This window comes from Amblyomma maculatum, chromosome 9 (assembly GCF_055883805.1).
Source record: "Amblyomma maculatum isolate TAMU_Amacu chromosome 9, ASM5588380v1, whole genome shotgun sequence".
Lineage (NCBI taxonomy): Eukaryota > Metazoa > Arthropoda > Arachnida > Ixodida > Ixodidae > Amblyomma > Amblyomma maculatum.
Genome location: NC_139352.1, coordinates 62,900,297 through 62,920,277, shown reverse-complemented (window position 1 = coordinate 62,920,277; position 19,981 = coordinate 62,900,297). Strand labels below are relative to the sequence as shown.

Below are 19,981 nucleotides of genomic sequence, written 5' to 3'. Positions count from 1 at the left end.
GTAAAATAGCCACTTTCTCCTTCACAGTCTTGGCACAGTATTTCCCACGCGAACACATCTCGCGGACACAAGCTCACAACAAGCGGCGTGCAAAAACGAGGGCTCACGAAATGCAACATGAAACCGTGGTCGATAACACTAAAACGTCGTTCCTCGAAGGAGTCGCGGCAGGAAAGACTGTTTAGTGCTTGTTCTAGCACCCTAGCGGCGCCCCGATGGTTGTGCCATCTATCGTTCTGCCGTGAAAGCTTCCAACGATGGTTTTTAACAGCGCCGCTTGGCGGCGCGCAGTTCGAATTATGGGTGGCGGCGCCAATTTTTGAGTGAATTAACGAGCTGTTACGCGCATAGACTTCTATGCACTGCGGACCGGACCACGATGACTATTTCGAATTATCCAAAATTTCGAATTAACGAGTTGTGAATTAACGAGCTTTCACTGTACTGCCGCATACTATAAAATAACTGATTGCTTACTTTGCAAAGGGTTTCTGGCATTGGGTTTTTTGTACTATGTCATCTAGCCACATGTTAACAATAGTTTTATACCGAGGGAAATTTTTTATTCTTTTTTTAGCCTTTACAAGCGATATGTGTGCAATACCTTGAGAACTAAGGGACAGTGTGAAAATGCAATCGCATACAGTGAAAGCTTGTTCATTCGAACTTCGGTAATTCATATTTTTGCATGATTAAAAGAGTACAACATGTTCCAGCTAAGCTTCATAGAAGTTTGTATATACAAAACAGCCTGGCAATTTGAGTGTAAGGCAGTTTTGACATGGATAATTTGAACCGTGCGCCTGGCACATGGCTAGATAAACTCCCATGACTGCCGATGGAAGGGTAAGGGCTGCCCCTGCTCTATTCCAAATCACCTCCGAGGCCTGCAGTTAAAAGTTCATTAATTTTGACCCCTGTTATCTGAGAGATAGATAATTCTGTCTGCGAGGGGCTGGTCAACTTCCAGGTAAGGCTACGGCTTTGGGTGTTGTATGCGGTGGTACAGTGGTTTGGGTGCTAGACTTGTGTGCCCAAGAATGTGGGATCGAATTCCGGCTGCGGCAGCCACTTTTCGGTGGAGGCGAAAAGCAAGACGCCCGTGTGCTGTGTGATTGCAGTGCACGTCAAAGGACCACAGGTGATCGAAATTTCCGGAGCCCTCCACTATGGCGTCTCTCATAGCTGGAGTCGCTTTGGGATGTTAACCTCCATAAACCAGACAAGACCAATCTGTAATGCTGACGCTGCAGTTCTCACACTGAGTTGTAGGTGACCCTAAAACCTGCATAGTTTACATCAAACAATTACATTTATCGAGTGGTAATTTTATGTATCCTGTAGCGTTTTTCTTTTTTACATGCATTATTCTGATGTAGTAATTCTCTTACATGTCGATTCGACTGCTTTGTAACACTTTGTAAAGGTTTCCCGGGCTCCGTCAAGGCGCTAAAGCAGCTTTTTGCCAGGAGTTCCCTCCAGTTGTACTGGTGAAATAAATAAAAATGCTGCCAGGTATGATCGGTACAATAAGGGCTCATAAAATTGCTCCACTCTAACCCAACTACATGCAGTAGAATGTATGTATCACGCTCCTCTTGTTTATGGCGGCATGTCTATATTGGGGTGAAATACAAATTTTTGGTTGTGAAAAACTCCCAACAGCATTGGTGGGGGTTTAGTTCAGCAAATCGAATTTTGCAACACCACAGGGTCTGTACAAGATTATGTACATGTTTCACTGGGGTGCCCTAAAATTTGCCAAGTCTGTTTGTATGGTTAGGCATTTATATGGCAATGTTGATTTCTCCTGTTTTATGACCTTGCTCAGGGCTTCTGAAGGCTGCCTTGATCAGGATGGATGCATTTGCAACTGAAATTGATCTCTGCCTGTTCCCTTTTTATTCCAGAACTGGGGAGGCAAGGAGAATGGCTTTGGCCTGGCTGAGTGTTGTAGGGACCTGCCAATGAGTGTAAGTGCGCTATCTCTTGAACCACTTGCTCTGTGCCAGAGGTGTCATCCTGGTTCGTGCTCTGGTCTTTCATTGGTCGTGAACTTCAATATTTGAGTGTTTGAAGGGTTAAGCATTCTGCAATTGTGCGTCCACTGCTGTTTCTGGGTGCTAGCTACATGCGTGCAATATCCAGGTGTGTAATTCTTTGCATGCTCGGTAATACCTGTCAACCCTTCCCGGTTTGCCCCAGAGACTCCAGATTTTTTACTGAGCTTTCCGATTGTACGACTGTTGCCCTAAATCTTCCTATAAGAGGCCCACGCAAGAATGGTTTTTGCAAAACTGACGCTGAGAAATCTGCAGCCACATAGTAATCACCAGCATCACCATCAGTGGCCACACTAGCACTGCTGACATCATCGATTAAGCAGCCGGTCAAGTGCAATTTGAGCCAAAACCAACGTAGCTGGAACTGTAGTAATTGGCTGCATAAAAAAGGAGGGGTGAGGTGTGCTGTGTCGATTTTGACCGGTGGCAGTGACGTCCTTCATAGCACAGTTTCGAACATTCGTAGACTGTGGCGTTTCGTAACTGGTGGACCCATGAATGCACAGATGGATAAAGTGGGAAATTCTTGAGAAAAAAGGTTATAGCTCGATTGAACTGAGCCAATTTTGAAATATGTGCAGGTGCCTACATCAAATAAAGTACGAAATTCTAAACTTCTCCATCCGCGGAATGCAGCATAACATGCTTAGAAATTTTAAGCTTTTTAACCATTGGGATAACCTTTGGCACAAATTTTTTTCTTTTGCATGTTACCTTCATCCCTGGCAGTCTTGCATTGATAAATATGCTCGAGAAGGTTGTTACTTCAAGAATGACTGCAGTTCACATAAGTATATATAAGAAGAAATGAAAAATTCACATATTTAGGTTATTACATTTCATATTCCTACACATAGCAGGGTGAATCTTTTCTTTTTTTTTTTCTAGATTTTTTTTCAGTTTCATATAAGGATGCTTCAGACTTTCAGTTCACAGCTGCTCATTACTCGTGTCATGTCTTTCTTTTTGTTCTTTCACACAGCAATTTCCGGCTAGTGCTACAACTCTACACTTTGAGTTTTACATCGAGCCGGCAGACTCGACGGGAACCAAGAAGCAACCCTCAAACACAGTCTCTATCATTCATATGGAGAATGTTGACAAGGTGAGATAGTTTGCATCCCCTTTCATGCTTGCTTTTGTTTACTGATATTTTGGTGTGGCAAGCCTCCTTTTTTTTTCTTTTTTTTTTTTTTTTTTTTTTTTTCTGCCGCCATGGGTTAGGATTTGTAGACTTTTATGCTTTGTTTGACATCGCAGTAGGTAGTGGCAGCATAAGACGGTTCCTGCAGATGATCATCTCTGAAAGATTTTTTAGGCAAACTAGCGAAGCATGACTAAGTGCCATGTTTACACAAGCTGTCACCTGCATGCCCCCAGGGCATTGTATCAAGAAGATTGGAAGTTGTCTTTGGTAACATTAAACATTGCCTCTTGAGACAAGAAATTGCAAATTGTTTTGTAACTATTTGAGGAACATTTTTTTTTCTCACCTCAATGTGGTGAGAGTAAAAGATTTGAGAGAGAGAGAGTTTGTGGGTGTGAGGTGCGTGCTGTGCGTGAATCTTTTTTTCTGTGTGTGCAGATCACAAACAAGAACCCCTCGCAGATTATGGAAGAGCTGCTGGAGACGTACGCCGTGCCACCGACCAAACATGTGAGTGCCTTCCAGTTTTTCCTGTTCGGATGCCGTTGCATTTTTTTTGTGTGGCGAAATTTCGTGTTGTTGTTTTGCTTTCTGAGGCAGCTGCGTTTGTATCATCTGCGTCGACCCATTCTTTGCAGTTTATAACAAATGTTCGTTTATACCTAGCGAGGATTGTTTTGATGTCTGAATATGTTTTAGAGCTGTGGCTTTGTGTCTCAAAGAACAGCCATCACCACACCTCTCAGTTAGAGTGAACAAGGGAGCGCTGCAAACTTTGCCACATAGTAAACAAAAAACTAACATTTCCTGCTGCTGCGGAGAATGTCTCCCTCCCACCGTGACACTCCCTCCCCCACCGAACAGTCAAACAGTCGCAGTGGCCTTTTGTGTGTGTGTGTGCCTTTTGGTCTTGTAGTCCTGATGGCTTGTGAGTTTGGTTGGGAGTATTCGAAGTTTACTTGTGTAGTAGGTGCCATTTTTTGGTCTGATAATAGTGCACTCTCTCTCTCTCTCTGTTCGTGCAGATGCTGTTGCTAACGCACGTCCGGTTAGCACACAGTTTTTCCAGTTATCCCAAGCGGCTGCAGTGTGTTCAGGCCCGCCTGCAAGCACTCTCCATACTTGGTGAGTTGGCTGCACGCACACTGGTGGTGATGCCCGTTGCGCGGTTTGGCTCAGTGACCTGAGAGGGGGTGAAGGCACTTTTCCCGTACCACAGCTGTGTATTGTGGAGAAGCGTGCATCAGATCGAAAACTATCGCTGTTTTCACCATCTCCACATAAGCTGATATGAATGTATGATGGCTATGGAGCTGCAACCATTTGCATTTTTTCTTCCAGACAATCTGTCGACGGGTTTGAGGGAGTGTTGACTTGCGCTGGCCACCAGGTTAACAACACTCAAAGCTGCTGTATCATGTGCAGTGCTGTTGGTGAATGCGAGATACTGTGAAGTAGGAATAGCTTTGCAGAAGCGCATTTCCGATGCCGAAGCTATGCTTTCCACGGAAATGCTACACGTCCCCTTGCAGCATTTCCATGGAAAGAAAGCAAGAAAAATTTCCGGAGCCCTTCACTACGGCATCTCCTACAGTCTGAGTTGCTTTGGGACGTTAAAACTCTGTAAACATGAAAAGCAATGACCGTTCCTCTTTTCTTCTCTCGTCTTGGACAGTGTACTGCAGCGCAATCCAAGATAACATCAACAGTCTCCTCTACAATGGTCTCATCGAAGAGCTTGTGGATGTTCTTGAACTCAAGGACCCCAGCCTTATTGTAAGTGCTTGGCCCTTGTCATTTCTTGGTGGTTAGACACTGCTTTGTGGTTATAGGCCTTTGATGAATATTTAGTCCGTTACTCTGTCATGCTGGTGCTTCTTGGAGAGAACGCATTTTTCAAGCATTAAGTTGCGTGCAAACGTAATTGGAAGGGTCTCGAATGCGAAACACTCAGTTTCTTTGCATCCTCGGCATGCAGCACTGCAGTAAGTGGACCGGGCATGTGCAGTCTTCTGTGTAGTGCATGTTTAGAGTTTTGGTGATGCTTTCACATTCCGAGGAACATCTGTTTGTGTTGCTTCCGTGTTCCGACGACTTGTAATGATACTGTAAAAGTTGTTCTTAAATGTCTAGTTATTTTTGTTAAAAATTGAATACATTTATAGGCGTTGCAGTGAATTGGGATTTCATTGCTCCCGTTTATTACAAGTCAATGTGTACGAGCTAGTAAATGAAGCTAGGAGTTAAGTAGCTGTTGAGTACTCAGCGCATGTTAATAGGTGGCTGAAAGAGTCATGTGAACGTGTTGATGCGATGTATTCTGGCATCTACTAATATATACACAGTCGTGCCTCGTTAATATGGACACTTTGGTTTCCGATCAAAACTGTCGATAATCTGAGTTGGCCATAATAATGAATCCCGGAGAAAATATTAAAAATAACAAGCTATAATTACTGTCTGCTTTTGTTGATAGTGGTGGGCACTGAAGTTGAAACTAGTCATTAATATGGGAAACTACAACCCCATTATCTCGCTCACCATAATTTATGCTGGGACTGAAGTAGCGTATCTTGATGAATCTAGCAGTATAGATATGCTTTATGACTTCTCATGGATAAATGACAACTTCTATTGCAACTGTTCACATCCCTCGAATTGCTTCTACATGATATCAGCATTCAGTTGGCTGAAAGCTGCTTAATTTGGCTTTCTACTCTGCACAAGCTGTCGAGAGAATTTTCTTTCCAGACATTCATACAATACGAAAAATGGTAATGTGCACTGGCTAGCAACTGTGCTCTGACTCATGAAACCAGTAAAGAAAAGGGGCGTTACTTGGTGATTTGCACTTGCTAAATACGTCCAGGTAGCATGTACTCATAGTGTGGAAATGAAACATTTTAGACGGAGACATAGAGAATTGGTTCTCATTTCTGTGCACGTTAATGCGACAAGACTACACAGGCCCCAATGGTATCTGTGCATTTTTCCCTTGTCCATTGTCCGGACAGCGAGTTTCCATATTAACGAGGCGCAAATACAGTTGAACCCCGTTATAAGAGGCACGGATGTAAGAGACAATCGTGTATAGGAGACACTCTTCACCCACTTGGTTGGTTGCCCTATCTCTCCCATTAATTTGACCTCTTTTGTAACAGACATCGGACATAGAAGACAATTGGTTATAAAGGACAAGTTATCCTTGCATTCTGGTCAACAATCTCGCTTGTAGCAGACATTTTAACCTTCGATGCAGTGCCATCGGTCGCTAATCGCAGTTGCGCCCATTGTGGAAGCAAAGGGGGACAATAGAAGTGCGCAGTCACTATTTATTTTAACTTCAGCAAAGCCAGAGTGGGTCGGTCAGCTATAAAATACTGACGAGAAGCCCCTGCAATGGGAATGCAACGTAGGAAAGCACTTCAAACTTACCGCCAAGGGTTCCAGTGCGACCGCACATGCGGGCGTCTGCCCGAGGCAGCAATACTGGGAGCGTGAGGTGGGCACTCTCGTTCGCCTAGCTCCCAATCAAGAATCACAGGTGTCCTGTTCCTACTAAAAGTACCTACTTTGAAATAAGGGCTGATCAGAAAATAAAAACATGGTACCCTGCTTATAAGAGACCTCTTATATAAGAGACAAAAACTGCTCTCCCGTACGTGTCTCTTACAAAGGGGTTCAACTACATTGAAAAAGTTTGATCCTCACAAATATTGTCTATAATTCGAGTTGTTCATATTAACGAGGCATGACTGTATATCTTTTTGCCTTTTTTTGCTACAGGAAATCAAGGCAGCATCTCTTAGAACACTGACGTCTATTATTCACCTGGACCGGAATCCAAAGTAAGCGGCTTCTTCGACTTTGCTGCATTGCTGTTGCATGTTGCACGGTGCTGTGCGCGTTCTTTTTCTGCTTGATATGTGTTGACTTGGCTTGTTTTGTTTTCTTTTTTTTTCTTTTGTTTCTCTTGTCTTTCTCATTTCTCTCCTGCTGGCTTGTCCAGCATAGATCTCAAGCTGTACTTCAGGTTGGTCGGTCGACATGCTGTCCCTTCTTTCTTCTTTTCTTTGCAGTTTTTGTTTGTTTATATGTTTGTGTGTTCTTAACCTGGAAGGTCTTGATGCAAGCCAAAATCTCAAGGAATTGTAACTGTTTTTGGAAAGGAGTGACAGGGCATTGCATGGTATTCTGGTGTTAAAAAACTGCCTAGCTACAAACATTCTTAAGCTAGTGACTGCTTGCCAGAGGGAATTGCGGTGAAGTTGCGATCCTTAACTATGGCTGCTTCTGGGCTGTTATTAGTACCTGTGACATGTGCGGGTCTTTCCTTGATACGATCCCAAAGTCCAGATTAACTTGAGCAAGCCCACCTGTGTCCGAATTAGTGCCTCAACGCCATAACCTTACACGGGCATCATCTGGGACTGCGCTTATAGTTCGAATTATCTGAATTTCTGAATTGATGGGGTCAAGGTAACAAGGTTTCACATAGTAGCATTAAGTGGAGAAGGCATAGCTAGCATGTGGAAGTTGACTGCAAGATCGTTGCATAGCTGGTAGTTTTTCTTTTCATCTACATGTTCCTTTTATGCCGGAGAGGGTGCTAATTGTTTTTGCCTGTTGAAATTTCCCGTTCTTCAGTGGTACAGGGAATAATCTCAACTTCTGCATTTTTTAGTTCAAGTTGAAATTTCTGTTCAGTTTTTTTCTTTGCCTTTGGTTCTGCTGTGGTCTTACAAATTTTCCCTGTCACGCTGCTTCTTTCACCTAGGCTTGGTGCCATCGTGGATGCAACAGGTGCAGCGTCGTATCACGGATTTCTTCCCGTGCTGGTCAGGAGCTGCATACAGTCACTTACAGGTAGGTAACAAGGAGCAGCACTGGGCGCACTTTGGGGTTCAGGGTCTAGCCACGTGGCGCCAGTGTATGGCAGGATACCCTGTTCAAAGCTGCGTCGGGAGCTTTTCGGCATTACACTTAAATCTCGTTATAACGAATTTGAAAGGGCGCCGAATTTTTTTGGTTATAAGCATTAGTTCGTTATAGCCACTAACTAATATATATGCAATTAAATATTGCATACGAGGGTGCACTTACTGCAAGTAAGCCGTAGCCGAGGTATCAGCTTCCCGCTGCGGCCGAGTGGCTACGTCCGCGGCAAGAGCTATCGTTCTTGCCTGTATCGCATACAGCAAGAACTAGAATCAAACACATAAGTACAGATTTTATTGCCTTTCATGTCGATGGCCCCAACATTTCATGTTGACGGAGCAAAAAAATCCGTGATGCTTCGCTGCTGTGTCTTTCTTAACCGAGGCACGGCCTTCTCGGCAGCAGCAGCTATCTGGAGCCCATCTTCTCCGTTTTTGTGGCCGCCGAAGAAGCGGCGGAGCAGGTCCACCGCGTCCAGCGCCTGGGACGATGTCGGTACATCACAAGCAGAGGGCGGAGTGTCGTTATCCCGAGTGACACCTTCATCGTCGCTTCCTTCAGGCTCCAGGGCAGAAAGCATAAAGTCGTCGTCAGCCGGCTGCTCCGTTGCCACAACGTCGGCGTCTACGCCCACGTAGTCGCAGAAGGTTTCGCATTCACACACGATGCCAGCGTCATTGAGCTCCTTCCATAACGCTACAGCTTCGTCTGATGCGGCGGCAGCAGTGGCAGCAGCCGTAGTACCACTGGGTGCGGCTGTTTCGTCTGCTGAGTCGTCGCTGTCATGGTTACTTCCGTTGGCAGCAAATGATGCTCGTCGAAAGCAGTTGGTGATGGTGCTGGCTGTCACATCCATCCATGCTGCGTGAAGCATCTCTATACAAATCGACCTTCGTGTCGCGGCTCAACTTCATGTTGATCAAAAGTCGGTCTATAACCCGCTTCCGGTACCCAGCCTTAAATGACATTATGACACCTTGGTCAAGGGGCTGTATAACTGCCGTGCAGTTCGGGAGCAAGAACCGAAGTTCAATGTTTTTTAGCCCCACAGTTGTGTGGTGAGCAGCGCAGTTGTCCAAGAAAAGGCATATCTTGCGATTCCCAACTTCGCGTCCCAGTCACGTAGCCAACCAGCAAAAATTTCCCTGGTCATCCAGGCCTTCCTGTTTGAATGGTACTGCGGCTGAAGTCGCCTCTTTCCTTTAAAGCATCGTGGCGACGCACTTTTTCCTATTACCAAAGGTGGCAATTTCTCGGAACCATCCATATTCGCACAAAGAAGCACAGTGATGCGGACCTTACTATGTTTCCCGCCGCGACAAAGCTCGCCTTTTAAGGGCAGGGTCTTCTGGGGCAACATTTGATAAAACAGAGCAGTCTCGTCAGCGTTAAACACATCCTTCTCTTCATATTTCTCAAGGAGAGGACTAACGTTGGCTTTCACCCACGCCGTTGCAGATTCTGTGTCGACGGCCTGGGACTCTCCAGTTATGACCCTGCCAACGATATTGCGGCGCTCCTTAAAACGCTGCAGCCAGCCATCGCTTGCAACAAAACTGCCATGACTCATGATGCAAGCAAAGTCTCTCGCTTTTCTTTGCAGCAATGCCCCACTCACGGGCAAATTAGAAGCCCTTGCGTTTAAGAACCACTTGAAAAGCGCCTCTTCCACGCTCTCAAAGGCGGGAGGCCGCAGCTTCTTGCGGCTACCTTTCACTCCATGTGCAACAGCGCCAGCGACGGCTTCTTTCTTGCTGAGGATGGTAAAAAGGGTGCTCGGCGCGATGCCGAACTCACAGGCCACTTGGGATTTCTTCTTGCCTGATGCAACAGCCTTAATTATTGCTGCCTTCTGCTCCAGGTCGATGACTTTTCGTTTTCGCTTCAAGTTGCTGCTGCCGGCGCCGCCGTTCATTTTTCTGTCACGAAACTGGTGACTTGGCCAACTCGGCGAAGAAAGCGAACCGACTGCCCTACGCGGTGGTTAAACCTAGCTGACCTAGCCCTACAGACCGTGAACAGGCGTACTGTGTACGGAACAAAGCGAGTTATGGCGTGCGGAAGTGCGGAACGGAACGGACAGAGACGCTTGGCTACTTGGCCAGCCTGGCCTGGCCTGGCTCGGAGCGTTGCCGGATGGTAAGGGGCTGCCGCGGGAGATTCGAACTGCCGCATCGGAGGTCCACAACGCGCCGTGCAGTTTATCAAATATATTATTTTGTGTGCAAAGTGGCCGGTCAGTTGTCATTTTGGATTAAAAAATTTTCGTTATATCCGTCGATCGGCGAGTTTTTTTCGTTAAAACGAAATTTTAAACACATTGGTTTCTATGGGGACTTTCAAGGGGAATTACGATTCTTTTGTTATATCCATTATTTCGTTATAAACCGTTTCGCTATAACGAGATTTAAGTGTATCGGCAGTTAGGTTTAAGGGCAGCTTTTGTTTCGAGGTGAAGGCTTTTCCAGGCTGATGGTGACATTCATGTCCATTCATGCTGGGTTCGTGAGAAACTGGTTGCAATTCTCCTTGTCTAGCATAAAATCCCAGTCGCGGCAGCTGCTTTTTGTTGGAGGCAAAAAGCAAGGTGCCAAAGTGCTGTGCGATGTCAGTGCACATAAAGGAACCCTAGCGGCCGAAATTTCCGGAGCCCTCCACTACGGCGCCTCTTAGCCTGAGTCGCTTTGGAACGATAAACTTCACAAACCAAACAAAACCGAATCTTGTCTAGCGTAGGGATGATATAGCGATGAAAATGACGATGCAGGCAGTGAAAACAGGTCTGTATAGTGGCTTTTGCCATTTCCACTCCTAAGACCCAAGCTCAGTCTTGTGATTTTTTCTTCCCTTTGATGCAGTGCAGTTAAAATTTAAGCTAATGGAGGTCAAGAGGTGCTGTCCTACAGGCTTGTGTCGTTACTTTGTACGTTATTCTTCCTGTGCTGCCGACAGTAAGGTGCATTGCTCCAGCTTGCCTTCTTGGATGGTCGCTGTTCTTGCATTGCTTTTGCATTTGGTGGAGTGATTTTTAAATCTTGCGCAGCTGAGACTTTGCTGGGACGTTGTGGTCGTGAAAGTTGCTCACATTTAAAATGTAAACATCGAGAACACCTGCTTCCTTGTTGTTTGATTACTCCTTTGGGTGCAGTTGATGGAGGGCTTTGTGTTGCTCTAGGGCTGGTCGGAAAGCAGAATATATATTTTTTCTTTGCAGAACCTGGTGCAGACCCATTTCCTTTGCCCTTCGCTACGGCACTGTTCTCATTCCTGTACCACTTGGCCAGCTACGAGAGTGGTGAGTGCATTGACCTGTGTGATTGAGGATGGGTTTAGTAGCCATAAGCCGTTGTAAGAAAAAACAAAAGGTACAAGATTACGCAAGTTAGTTTAAAAGGGCCTTGTTAGTGTAAAAGTGGACATAGGCAGACACAGGAGTTAGAGGCATAGCAAATGTAGCCTTTTGTCTGAGGGTGTGTCATAAGTGTGCGAAATAGTTCTCTGGGCGTCTGGGGGCAAACTCCCAGTGTGCTGCTTGTGCTACAGACTGGCTCCTGTGCCATATTTGCGAGGAAGGCAGGACTGCTGTGCTGTTTCGGAGTACAAACTGTGTACAAACTCGGCAGGGCAAGTGTGGACATTCGAGGTGATAGTATGCTTGCACACTTGGTGCCAGCACCAGAACCTGGGAAATCTTGGGGATTGGTCACGGAGTCCTGCGTGAAACTGAGAGAGATCTGTGAAACTCTTTGTGCCTATGCAGGTGGGGAAGCGTTGGTGTCGTGCGGAATGGTGGAATCTCTCCTGAAAGTCATTGGCTGGCATGGCACTGAACCCGAGCACATCACGGTGAGTACTCGCAGCAGTCTCACTGCTCTGTTCACTCTTGCCTCAGGTCATGTGCGCAGTTCACACGGGAGCATTGCGAATGGGTGGAAGCTCAGATAGGCTGCTTGTTGGAAGAGAATGCTCTGCATGGTCATTAGACACATCTGTTGTGTGCTCACTGGTAGATGCGTTAGCTTTCGACAGGTTGAAGGAGCCTCCAGCCGCGTTGTTCCATTTTCAAGGCTTTGGCTCTGGCATGCGGCACGGATCAGCCTGCCAACAGAGCCTAGAAGCTGCGTGCTGTTCAGAACAATAATTGCATTGTCGCTGATTTTTTTTTATCGAACAAGTCCCGGCAGAAGAATACTTCTCTTGCTGCTGTCATTGTATGACATTTCTGTTTTTCAGTGTGCAGAAACTCCGCACTAGGGGTGTCTTGTTTGTCATTTGCAAGATGAAGCCTCCTCATGTGATGGCACTTGTGAAGAAACTTCAGCCTTACTGCATATTACACTGCACGAGATGCGGAGACCTTTGCCATTATGGTGTAGTTCTTCACGCACTGCAGATAGTGTGCGCAAATAAAGCAGTGCACGGAACTGCGAAAAATTATTGCAGGGTTTTTATCCTAAATGTCGGTGACCACTGCCTTCGTATTCACCATATAAATTTTATTTTTACGTGAGCGGCTTTGCAGTGGTGACCACTGCCTTCGTATTCACCATATAAATTTTATTTTTACGTGAGCGGCTTTGGCAGTATTGGGGGGGTGCTTTTCGATAATTTTTTTTACCTCCTTTGCAGTCTTTATTGACAAGGTTTTACTAAAGATAATTTATATTTGTTTTTTTTTTTGCAACATATTGAATCTGTGCCAGGTCATTCAGCTGCATAAGTTTTTCAGTCTTAAAGAAAGGAATGACGTCCAGCTGTCGGCATGACCTGATTTGTTCTGGGGTCTCATTGGTGCTCTCGTTTGGTGCAGTTTGTGACCAGGGCTGTTCGTGTCATTGACCTCATCACGGGCCTCGACATGCAGACCTTCCAAGCGCACGGTGGCCTCAACAGCTTCATCCGCAGGCTTGAGGTAATGTTGACTCATCTTGGCTGGCCTAGTAGCAGTTGCACTCGATGGGAGTGAAATGGTAATTCAATAAGAAAGTTCTAACCTGTTCCACTGCTTTTTCTTACAGTGGTCTCTGGTTAAATTGAAGTTCCCGATGAATAATTAGCATAGTCACTCGTCATTTGCTGCAGTAACATGTTATACAGTCTTCGCTAAATATGTGTGCAGTGAAATCTGGGTAATTCGAAGTCGTCAGGACTGCAAAAGGTGGTCAAATTAACTGGACGCAGCAAATAAATTGGGTCTAGAAAAAAAAATTATTCTGAGAAAGCGCTGTGCGTAGCCCTTCCCACTATGTCCCGCCACTGCACTTTACCGTATTTACTTGCATAATGCTCGCACTTTTGTTCGGGAAGATTGATGCCAGGTGGGGGCCGCGATAATTATGCGGGAAAAATTTTCAAGCAGATGTTTTGGAGCGCTGAAAGCAAATTTAAATAGGTGTGAATCGGAATTCTTGGGCCAGCTATTGTAAATATAACCAAAACATTACTTTCAAGCAGACCTTACCTTTGTTATAAAAGTACAGGGTCTCCAGAAGCGTGAATTGCTAAAGCACTTTATTTGCCGGCAGCCTCATCATCACTCCCCGCGTTTCGTGGTATAATGTTCACAGCAGACCATACAGTTTTACTCTTGATCAGAGACTTGATTCGAGTCCATATCGGCAATGCAATCGCTGCTTCCAGTAACATACTACGCAAAACTTGTTGACGCCAAAGTAACATGGACGGAATGAAGGAACTATGATAAGGAGACGCGGAGACACCTCTCAAAATGGTGATGACTTCGAGCATCATGGAGGTAAAAAAAAAAGGCAATAAACAAAAAAAGATGACGAGCTTATGATGACGACGATGACCTACCCGAGCATGCTATCGCCGTCTTGTAGCGCGCACACGAGGCCAGCTAGGTTCAGTAGGGCTTCAAAGATGGCGCTTTCTTCTACTAGCAGAATATTGGTGGTGCAATGATTATGCAAGGAGGAAAAAAATTACAATTTTTGATAGCCAGTGTGCGAGGTTCGAAGTGCTAGCATTATGCGAGTAAATACGGTATGTAATGAAAAGTCCCAATACTACCCAATACTCCCACTTGTTGCCAGTAAAAGTTTATCGATGAAGGGGTGTGAAAATGCAAAAAACTGCACGTTTCCTTTTTAGTGCTTTAACTAAGCGCTTATATGCTATAGCTTGCTGTGCTTACTTTAGATTTGCATGTCTTGGTTGGGTTCTGTTTTTGTTGTTGATTCTCGAGTCATATGATTCTGGAAGAGGAAAAATTTGAGACACCACTCGGCTGATGTCTTTCTGTTGTAGCTGGGCTAGCCAGACGCTCTCTCGTGTCCATTGCAGCTGGAAGTGGAGCACTGTCGGAAGGAGCAGCCATTTGCAATCCGGCCTCGGCACCGGGAGCCATCCGTGGCCTCGACTGATGACGGTGGTGCCCAGGAGCCCACTCCCATGGATGTGGACCAATCTCCACGAAGCGAGTCTCTGGTGTGAGTGGCTCGTTCTGCCTTCCTTATTATCGGGCAGCACACGATGATGGTAATGGAACTGGTGCTCAGCGCTAGGAAAGAGTTATTGCTTGTGGTTGTCATCTAGACTCTGTAATTCAGCCCTGGGAACCTTAGTTTCTAACTTGGCCTACGCTATGCCAGATTGCAGTCGCACGCTGGAGGTCAAGGGGAATAACTGCTCTCCATCATGCCGTCCATACGCATTTGAGTGAGGCCGGCAGCTAGCAGCAAAACGAACTGCTAACTCGCTGGTTCGAATTTTCACGCGATGCGTGCGTTTTCTCCCTGATGGTCTATCGCATGTCTGGAAATATGACCACCCAGTGTGAGTTAGTCAGGTGAACAACAAGTAGTTCAAGTTTGAGGTTGACACGGGGCTTTGTGCAACTCCTTTGGGCCCTGTAAATTGTCGTCTTGCATGCGTAGGCCGACCACCCAATTTCAGATGGCCATTTTTGGAAAAATAAAAAAAAAAAAAAGTTAAAAGTTGGTTTATGTGGGGCAGTTTTAACAGAAGTTCTGGGTGATGCATTCCCAAATTTACTGGTCCCGTACACGACATTGAGGTGCGAGTTAAATATTATGGAGTGAGTGTACCTGATTTGCAAGTGCTCGGGTATTTCGATGTGCCGACTCCAGAAGTGCGTGAAATTCTCCCGTTGGGCAAATATTGTTTTCCTTTGAATGCCTTGAGGGAGTTAGCTTGCATTTTTGCATTTGAAGCATAAATTATTCTTCTTGACGAGTTAGTTCTAGAGCAGCAGCAACGAAGTTATACCAAACAAATGAAAGTAAGCTGTGTTTTGTTGTCAACATCACTGTCTTTATCCCCTTGATTGCAACAAGGCCTCTGTCTAAAGTGTTGCATGCTCTAGATTTGAATGCGATCGTGTAAAGGAAACGCCGCACCGAAAACCTGGTTCTGACTGCTGGTGTTGACGTTGAGTGAAGTAAGTGCTCATCTCAGAGCTTAAGTGTCCCTCTTAATTTTCTTCCTTTGCACACATGCTCGTGCTATGCAAGAAAACATGAGGGCTAGGTTTTGACGTTGTGTCCAGGAAGTGGAGGCTTACGAGATGCTTATATGCAGTTCTACATCTGCCAGGGGGGACGTAGGTGTGGACAGCATTGAGGGTGTGGTGCAGACGGCGGCGGCCATGCCCAGCGACGCTGACGACGAGCCCGAAATTCGCAGGGGTGAGTTGGACGCATTTTTTTTTGCACGGCTGTGAAAGTGCTGCGAGGTTGCACGCGTTTTTTGTCATCACGCAGTAGTTAATGCTTGTGAATATCAGTGTTGTGCGCAGGGCGGTGCAGCTAACGTGAGCCAAGCAGAGGAGAGTGATATTGTCCGAAATCTCTGCTGCTTTATTCTAGAAATTGGGTGTGACTCTGAGCTTTTGTACGAATGTAGAGTGTTCTTTATAAGATGGCAGCCCACGTAGGGCTGTAGCACATGTGGATTCCTCCTCCTCAGCTGGCACTGAACTAGCAAACAGGTGTCATCTTCTTGGACTGAAGCAACAAAAGACGTTCTGCTTAAGAATACCTTACCTAAATCTCTGGGTAAGATTAAACAGGCTGAAATGCGTGGATGTTCTCTGTATTCTTTTGAACAAAAGATCCTCTTATGTGCGGTCAGGCTTGGAATGCAGCGTGTGTTGTTTCTTTTTTCTTTTGTGTACCTGGAGGTTTCCGGTTGCATCTAGATGTTTGGTTCTGCTCAGCGCCATAAATTTGCCCTCTTTTTTTTTTTTGTTTTTTGTTTTTTTTTTTTTTTTCTTTTGCTCTTTTTACATTTTTGTTTTTCCCTGCAGGTGTCCAGTGCTTCCCCCAGCGAGCAGCCCTTCTCAAGTCCATGCTCAACTTCCTCAAGAAGGCAATTCAGGACCCGTCCTTTGCAGATAGCATACGGCATTGTAAGTATCCAGTAATTCTGCCATGACGGGGTTTCTCTCTAACTTGCTCCCATCAGGAGGTACCGTATTTACTCGCATAATGATCGCACTTGCGTAATGATCGCACCCCTGAATTTTGAGGTCAAAATTCTATTTTTTAAATTCCCCGCGTAATGATCGCACCCCAAACATGGAGCCGCCTGGTGGTTGATCTGCAGTCATCCCGCAGCGAATGCATTCCGACGAGTTCCCAACCTAGTCTAGTAAAGTTGGAGTTCCCATGATTCCATGCTTTGCGGCGTTCGCCATTTTGCAATTCGGCAGCGTCGTAGCGTGCTTTGTGTTTTTGTGCGAGTTTACGCCATTTCACCATGGGGCGGTATGCCAGTTACACCGCCGCGTTCAAGCTCAAGGCTGTCGACTATGCACTGGAGCATGGCAACCGCACTGCTGGTAGGCATTTCGGCGTGGACGAAATGAGGATATGCTATTGGAAGAAGCAGAGCGAGAAGCTGATGGCTACGAACAAGACACGGCGGGCTTTCCGTGGACCCAAAACGGGCAAGTTCCCTCGTGTTGAGGAGGCGGTCCTAGAATACGTGAGGGACCTGCGCAAGGATGGTTGTGCAGTGTCATTAGAAATGATACAGACGCAGGTGCACACAACTGCCAGGAAGCTGGGAATCGCCGCAAAGGATTTCCGCGCTAGCTCCGGTTGGACGACTCGCTTTATGCGACGGAATGGACTTTCCCTGAGGCGGCGGACGTCGTTGTGCCAGCGGCTCCCAGCCGCGTATGAAAGCAAAGTGATAGATTTCCATCATTTCGTCACTAGGCTTCGCGAAAAATGCGGTTACCTCATGTCGCAAATTGGAAACGCCGATCAAACTCCACTGACGTTCGACATGCCCCGGAATACAACTGTGAACGAGAAGGGTGCTCAGAGCGTCCTCGTTAAGACGTTTGGCGCAGAAAAACAGCGATGCACAGTCATGCTTGCTGTGACGGCCAACAGGCGGAAGCTGCCACCATACGTGATCTTCGAACGGAAGACTATTCCGAAGGGAAACTTTCCCCGTGGCATCCATATACGTGCACAGATGAAAGGGTGGATGACTGCAGACCTGATGGTCGACTGGATCAAGACTGTTTGGGGAAGAAGACCAGGAGCATTTCTGCTTCCCTCGCTTCTGGTTTTGGACAGTTTTAGGGGCCACCTTGTGGACACCGTGCGTGCCAAGCTAAAAGAGCTGTGCACGGACATTGCAGTCATTCCTGGCGGCCTGACTTCGCTGCTGCAGCCTCTCGACGTGTCTTTGAACAAACCGTTCAAGGACAACGTTCGACGACTTTATGCTGAGTGGATGGCGATGGGCCAGCATGATTTGACGCCGAGCGGAAAGATTAGAAGGCCATCCGTGGAGATGCTGTGCTCGTGGATCACAGAAGCGTGGAGCAGTATCCCCGACGAGGTAGTGGCTAAGAGTTTTAAGAAGACAGGCATATCTAACGCTTTGGATGGAACGGAAGATGACTTCCTGTGGGATTGTGAAGATGCTCCCAGCGACGACACTGCCGTTTCCGATGAGTCGTGCAGCAGTGAAAGCGAGGATGGCGAGGATTCAGACTTTGATTAGAGTACTGACGAAAAAAAATAAATGGGCATTGTGCACTCCATGTGATGCTTAATGTGCGTGTTTATTGCGAAGGTAAGCCTTACTCAGCTTTTATTTTTGGTTGTAATCGAGATATATGTTCTCAGACGTCTGACCTGCAACTTGTTTGCGTTTTCGGTGCTCAAAAATTTTTTGTAGAAAATTTACCCCGCGTTATGATCGCACCCCGAAATTTGCGTCAGTATTTTAAAAAAAAAGTGCGATCATTATGCGAGTAAATACGGTACTATGTCTACACGGCTGTAATAGGAGTTCTGTGCTAAGTTCATTGGTTTCGGAGTCCACCTTGAGTTACTTTAGCTAATTTTTTTTTTCTGGCTGGTTAGGATGGTTCATTTTAGAAATCTAAGCACCCCCTTCTGTTTCATATTTCATATCTTTTTGATGGATGTGAAAAGCAAGGCACCCGTGTGCTGTGCGATGTCAGTATACGTTAAGGGGGGACGCGGCCTTCGAAAGCCCAAAAATCGCGAAAAAATCGCGTTTTGGAAAATCACGTATTTGGGTAGAACGTGTTATAAACTATCTTTCCTGTAATTATCAGCGCGTAATTCATCGTAAAAGTGCTTCAAATTAAATATATAACACACCGCGGCAGCTCCTGCGCAGCGAGCGAGAGCTGAAAACAACTGTATTTCGCGCGAGTGCCATTTCCCAGTCGCTGAAGCGAGCGCCGCCATCTTGGCCTTGTTTTGTTTGTGAATTCTTGCGCTTTTTTTTCCCGGCGCCACCGGCAGCGGAGGCGGCGCGGTATAGGCGTGGCTTGCTTGTGTATGGAAGGCTCGCGATACCTTTCGAATTGCCCGCGGCTCAAAAGCGCAGCTGCGATTGGACAAGGCTTGCGCGCGGGAGGTCGCGCGTCTACTATTGGCTGCTGCGCATGCGGTCACGTGGTCACCTCCGGCTGCTGCCAGGCTTGTCGTCTGCCGCGGCTTCATCGTCGCGGACGTCTTTGTGTTTCGTTTTTGCCTTTCGCCATTTTTGCTATCGTTCATTGTTCTTTGTCGTGGAGTCCTAGCTTTTACGATCCGTCGCTACGTCTTCTGCTTGAACAGTTGCGGGCTGCCGGGCAGAGGACCAACGCTGCTCTCGATACCGAGGCCGGTTTTGTTGCGCAAGTCGTGCACATTGCACATGGTCAGTAGTCATGGGTCGCACGTTTCCAAAGAAACGCAAGACTGAGACTGCGTTCGGAAAGCGAAAGCGCCGACCCCCTACTGCACGGAAGTCACGGAAGTCACTGAAAGTGATCGCCGAAGAGCCGGACTCGTCGAATGGTGGTATGCGGGCGCCGGCATCGGACGCCAGCGTGCCGTACGGTGCCTCATCAAGTCAGCCGCCAAGCAGTGACAGCGATGTCGCCCTGGATCCTGGGACATCGACAAGCTACGGCAGCTTACCGGACAATGCAACGGAGTTGCGACGCAGGTCAGATTTATCAGAAGAGGACTGTTTTCTTGATGCTAGTGCTCAGCGTGAGGCTCTTCGACGCGACACTCAAGCCATTTCGGAAGTGACAAACGGCGCGTCAGCGGATGCCTTCAATCAGCGCAGCTGTGCCGACGTTCCATGCGGTGGTCGTCATACCATTCTAGAACACCGAGAGCCAAGTTTTGTGCCCGCGGAAACAGCGCAAGCGCGCGCAACCACTGTTCATGAGTCGCCCGGTGCGATGTCGGCAACTGAGCGGAAGTTCACGCTAACCGCGCTGCCGGAATCCGATACAACGCCGGCATCAGAAGATGAGTTCGTAGTAATTCACATGGGCGCTCTAATTCGCTGATTA

General features: G+C 46.6%; 1 protein-coding gene across 8 annotated transcripts in view; it reads left to right on the top strand.

The window, feature by feature from the left end:
* HUWE1 (HECT, UBA and WWE domain containing E3 ubiquitin protein ligase 1) overlaps positions 1–19,981 on the top strand; it is a 153,808-nt gene that overhangs the window by 18,157 nt on the left and 115,670 nt on the right. For 7 of the 8 annotated variants that reach the window (XM_084578869.1, XM_084578872.1, XM_084578873.1 and 4 more), the window contains exons 7-19: positions 1,911–1,973; positions 3,046–3,168; positions 3,649–3,720; positions 4,236–4,335; positions 4,886–4,986; positions 6,997–7,058; positions 7,988–8,076; positions 11,363–11,443; positions 11,909–11,994; positions 12,959–13,060; positions 14,455–14,600; positions 15,712–15,818; positions 16,439–16,540. In XM_084578869.1, the coding sequence (XP_084434995.1) occupies positions 1,911–1,973; positions 3,046–3,168; positions 3,649–3,720; positions 4,236–4,335; positions 4,886–4,986; positions 6,997–7,058; positions 7,988–8,076; positions 11,363–11,443; positions 11,909–11,994; positions 12,959–13,060; positions 14,455–14,600; positions 15,712–15,818; positions 16,439–16,540 (1,234 nt within the window). The remainder of the gene's footprint in view (positions 1–1,910; positions 1,974–3,045; positions 3,169–3,648; positions 3,721–4,235; positions 4,336–4,885; positions 4,987–6,996; positions 7,059–7,987; positions 8,077–11,362; positions 11,444–11,908; positions 11,995–12,958; positions 13,061–14,454; positions 14,601–15,711; positions 15,819–16,438; positions 16,541–19,981) is intronic. The other variant, XM_084578870.1, reaches the window with a different exon arrangement.